The following is a 4,285-nucleotide window of genomic DNA, read 5'->3' on the forward strand; positions in this document are numbered from 1 at the left end:
CAATCATCAAAACACCTCAAACAACATCAAATCACTCAAAACACATCGGATTCAAGCCTAAGTTTCTGAAATCTTCCAAAATACGCTTTTGATCAAACACCCAACCAAACCACGTTCGAATGACCTGAAATTTTACACACACATCCCAAATGACACAACAAAGCTATTACAACTCTCGGAATTCCATTCCGACCCCCGGATCAAAATCTCAGCTACCAACCGGAAATCGACAAAATATCAACTTCGCCAATTCAAGCCTAATTCTACTCTGGACCTCCAAAACCTATTCCGATCGCACTCCTAAGTCACAAATCACCTCCTGAAGCTAACCGAACCATCGAAACTCACATCCGAGCCCTATAACACATAAGTCAACATCCGGTTGACTTTTCCAACTTAAGCCTTCTTAAAAGAGACTAAGTGTCTCAAACCTTTCCAAAACTAATCCGGATTCAATCCGACCAACCCGTACCTCAAACACAGATGAACAAAGCAAATAGGAGCAGAAATGGGGGAAACGGACCGGTAACTCATGAGACAACCGGTCGGGTCGTCACAAGGAAGAACCACCAAACGGCATATTACATATAATTTATTCTATTTCTCAAAAAAATTTGAAACCAGAAATTTAAAAGGCTGCAAAAAAGCATCTACATACCTAATTGTTGATCCGCTTCCTCAGAGTTATGTTTAGGAATTTGAACATTCTTCTCCTTTTCGCTACGATGCATCCCATGAAACATTGCAAGTCTTTATCTACTTCTTAAAAACACCATTCCTAAAGTCCTTTCTTGTAGCCCACACTGCAGTGATGTCTGCATTTGCATATAAAAACTCATAAGTTGTCAATTCACAAATCTTTAATCATATTTAAATGTGTGACAAAACCAAAATCAAGCGGAACGTGATTAAGTGTTAATTTTACCAGTAGAGTCTTTTCTTCTTCTTTTATTCCACCTTCGGCAACAGAGCAATTATTTTGTAAACTTCAACATCCATTGCGAGAACTCTGTTGTAAAATAGTTTGTAAGTTGTTTGTTAGTATATTAAAAACAGAGAATTTATTAGCTCACAGTAACTCAAAATAATAAAAATTAATGTAATATACCCGATAACCATACCAATTGAAGTTTTCAACTATTGTTTCTGAAGCTTATTTCCAATATGGTTTAGCAAAGACAGGAGCATGAGAAACACATAAGTTATGAACTTTCATATCAGATTTGCTTTCATTGTCCAAGTAAATTACGGAATACTTCTTTGTACACTTTATTTGTTGCCTCATTTGAAATTTCTCCATCATCATCATAAATCAAAATCTTTAATCCACTTCTGTTTGTAACTCGTGATAGAGCAACATAAAGCTGTCCATGTGTGAAGACTTGTTTCTTCAAATATAACCCAACATGAGATAAAGATTGTCCTTGACTTTTGTTTATAGTCATTGCAAAAGATACAACTATTGGAAATTGCCGTCGCTGGAACTTAAAAGGTATTCTTGCATCAGATGGAATCAACGACATTCTCGGAATGAATACCTTTTCTCCAGCCATATTCCCCGATAAAACTTTTGCTTCAATAACCCGATTTCCAAGTCTAGTGATGAATAACCTTGTTCCATTACATAGCCCTAAAGATTGGTCTATATTTCTCAATAGCATCACTGGAACACCCACTTTCAAAGTGATAGCATGATTTGGAATTCCAGAACACTTAATATGTTTAGGAATTCAGGTGTATGTACGTGTTCCAAACCTGTAAAAGCATCGTTTGACATACAGATTGTATCGGAACTCAAAAATATTTTTTCTTGACTTTGGTTTAGTGAAACCATGTGTTCATTGATTGATTCAACCATGTCAAGAGTGGGAGCAAGAATTCCTCTTTGTTGTAGGTATGTTATATCACTGCAATGACTTAAAAATCTGGATATATACCTTCCACAATTACAGAAATTGGATCATCACAATTATTTATGAGAAGAACATCAGGGATATGAACTTTTTCAATACCATCAACAAAATTTTCAATCATACCATCACCAATTGCTAATACCCAATCAGAAAATTGTCTTAGATCATTCAAATGTGACTCTACCTGATTTCCTTCCAACCTCATATTTTTTGTTAGCTTTAAGACATGACAATGATTCCATAAATATGAAGAATTAAGGGCAGCATTAACAATATCTTGTCTAGTACCTTTTGTAATGACTGGAAGTATTTGTCTAAAGTCACCACCAAGAACAACTATTTTTCCGCCAAATGTCGATCCAATGGATGCATCTTTAAATCTAAGAATATCTCTTAGAGTTCTATCAAGAGCTTCAAAACAATATCTATGCATCATTGGTGCTTCATCCCAAATAATTAACTTTGTCTCGACAATCAATTTTGCTAGAGGACTACGCTGTTTTATATTACATGTTGAATCTTCAGTTGCGTTGAGTGGGATTGCAAATCTCGAATGAGCTGTTCGACCGCCTGGTAACAAAAGAGATGCAATTCCGCTGGACGCAACTGTTAGCACAATATCCCCTTTAGATCTTATGGCCGAAGACTAAGTCCTCCAAATAAATGTCTTTCCAGTTCCTCCATGACCATANTGTAGGAGCCCCTCCGGAGTCTACACACCCACAGTGAGCGCGGGTACCCATTTAGAATTGGACAGTGGTAACAATGACACTGTCATACGTGTTTTGGTCAGGTAACAATGACTGACCAGTCAGGTAACAATAGCTGACCAGTGGTAACAATGGCACTGTAATACGCGTTTTGGTCAGGTAACAATGGCTGACCGGTCAGGTAACAATGACTGACCAGGAACATAAATCATGCCCGAGGGGCCGGTACTGTTTTGAGATATTTCCCGAGGGGCGAACTTTTATGTGCTCATCTTGCATACTTATTTGCCTCTTTACCTGTTATACCGTGGTATTTGTGCCCGAAGGGCGGATTTTCTGTGCGTATCAGCACTAACTGTTTTGAAATCGTTTTCGTAATCACTGAAAAGATCATTTTTTTAGGAGATTTGAACTGAGCCAAGGTATTTCTAAAGATTTCACAGATTTCACTGTTTTTCTCAGAAAATTGCACCCGGCTTCTGTATAGCATGTTGGTTGCTTTACGTGATTTCTTGCTGCTCAGTTATTATTTACTTTTATTACTCACTGAGTTGGAGTACTCACTTTACTCCATGCACCTCGCGTGCAGATGCAGGTATTGTTCACCCGGTAAAGGGTTTTGAGCTGGTTGAAGGTATTGCTATCGTAGCTGAGCAGAGTGACCGCCAGCGTTCGCGGCACCGGATTACTTCCTTTGGTTCTAAATTTTATTCCGTATATTGTTGGCCCTGTAGTTGTATTTAGACTTCTCTAGATGCTCGTGACTTGTGACACCCCGGTCGGGCTGTGTTGGGTTGTAAACTTCGTTAATTAATGTCCTTAAGTCGTATTTTGCTATTCATTCATGTTTAACTACTTTGAAAGGGACTATTTGGGTTAGTTGGCTGACCTTGTCTTCACGAGAGGCGCCATCACGACTAGTGCGGGTTTTTGGGTCGTGACAATTTATGAGCCATCAAAGTCCCACAAGTTTTACACTTAGCCTTATTTTGATTTCTTAGTTAAGTAAAAAAGTGCAAAACAAGAGATGTTTCTTGCCGTTTAGAAGGTTGTCTATTAAAAGTAGGGGTTACTACAGGAGGGTCAGGCAGGGCATCATTTGGATTATTATCAGTTGGGTTAACAACATGACTAGTAGATGTATCATCTAAATCCGGTTGCGTTTCATCTAAATCATTATTTTCCTCATCATTTTCATCGATAGTTGTATTATTATAAAGAACATTCATATATTTATCATTTAATTGTTGACCTGGTGCAATATCATGGCAAAATTGACTATCGGTAAATTGAAAACAAGGGTTATTACTATCAAGAATAATAGGTGGAGGAGGACGGGTAACAGGTCTGGGTCGGGGAGCCGGGGGAGGAGTAATAGCTTGGCCACTAGATTCACCAATTTTAAATTTTCCCTTACCACCAAATATTTTTTTCAAAGAAAATGGCATATTAATTATAACTAGTATACGTACCCGCGCGATGTGCGGATAATATAAAAAATATATTTTTTTAAAAATACAATAGACACAAAGAAGCATTTTTATGAACCATTGAATGTATTGAAATTAGCACTGTGATCATCAAATGCTCCTTTGCAAGAAGATTACAATAGAAATATTAAGAAAGCCAAAAATTCCAAAAAATTGGATGTCTTAGGTGATA

The 4,285-nt window shown here is 37.5% G+C and overlaps 1 protein-coding gene across 1 annotated transcript; it reads right to left on the reverse strand.

Annotated features, from left to right (window-relative positions):
- Positions 1-1,229: 1,229 nt before the first annotated feature.
- LOC109211057 (ATP-dependent DNA helicase PIF1-like) lies at positions 1,230-2,349 on the reverse strand. The gene is made up of 2 exons (XM_019374557.1): positions 1,938-2,349; positions 1,230-1,663 (listed from the first exon to the last, which is right to left on the reverse strand). The coding sequence occupies exons 1-2, from the start codon at positions 2,347-2,349 to the stop codon at positions 1,230-1,232; spliced, it is 846 nt and encodes a 281-aa protein (XP_019230102.1).
- Between the last annotated feature and the right edge of the window lie 1,936 nt (positions 2,350-4,285).

This window comes from Nicotiana attenuata, unplaced genomic scaffold (genome assembly GCF_001879085.1).
Source record: "Nicotiana attenuata strain UT unplaced genomic scaffold, NIATTr2, whole genome shotgun sequence".
Classification (NCBI taxonomy): domain Eukaryota; kingdom Viridiplantae; phylum Streptophyta; class Magnoliopsida; order Solanales; family Solanaceae; genus Nicotiana; species Nicotiana attenuata.